Genomic DNA, 240 nt, shown 5'->3' with positions numbered 1-240 from the left:
CGTGTCCTTGTGGCCGCGGGGGCGGGGCGTGCTGCTCTCCGCGCGCCGGTTCCGGTGTCGAGGCGGGCGCGGGTGTTCTCGGGCCTCGGTGAGCCCGCGGTGCTTGGGAGCATCATGGCTGCAGCCGCGTGGATGCCTACGGTGAGCGAGGGGGGACAAGCCCTTTCCCCGCGGCGCGCGCCTGAGTGACCTTGGCCTCGGTGGCGCCTGAGGCGCTGCCGCCGCCGAAGGCTGCCCGCC

The 240-nt window shown here is 75.4% G+C and overlaps 1 protein-coding gene across 3 annotated transcripts in view; it reads left to right on the top strand.

Moving 5' to 3' along the window:
• The first annotated feature begins 26 nt into the window (after window positions 1–26).
• Window positions 27–240, top strand: part of IDH3A (isocitrate dehydrogenase 3 (NAD+) alpha) — a 12,841-nt gene continuing 12,627 nt past the window's right edge. For 2 of the 3 annotated variants that reach the window (XM_010571673.1, XM_010571674.1), the window contains exon 1: window positions 58–141. In XM_010571673.1, coding sequence (XP_010569975.1) covers window positions 115–141 — 27 coding nt within the window. In that variant the 5' untranslated portion in view covers window positions 58–114. Of the gene's footprint in view, window positions 142–240 lie in introns of all 3 variants that reach the window. The other variant, XM_010571672.1, reaches the window with a different exon arrangement.

This window comes from Haliaeetus leucocephalus, unplaced genomic scaffold, assembly GCF_000737465.1.
Source record: "Haliaeetus leucocephalus isolate CR32 unplaced genomic scaffold, Haliaeetus_leucocephalus-4.0 Scaffold339, whole genome shotgun sequence".
NCBI lineage: Eukaryota > Metazoa > Chordata > Aves > Accipitriformes > Accipitridae > Haliaeetus > Haliaeetus leucocephalus.
The sequence above is the reverse complement of the archived record's forward strand: the minus strand, read 5'-3'. Positions and strand labels throughout refer to the sequence as shown.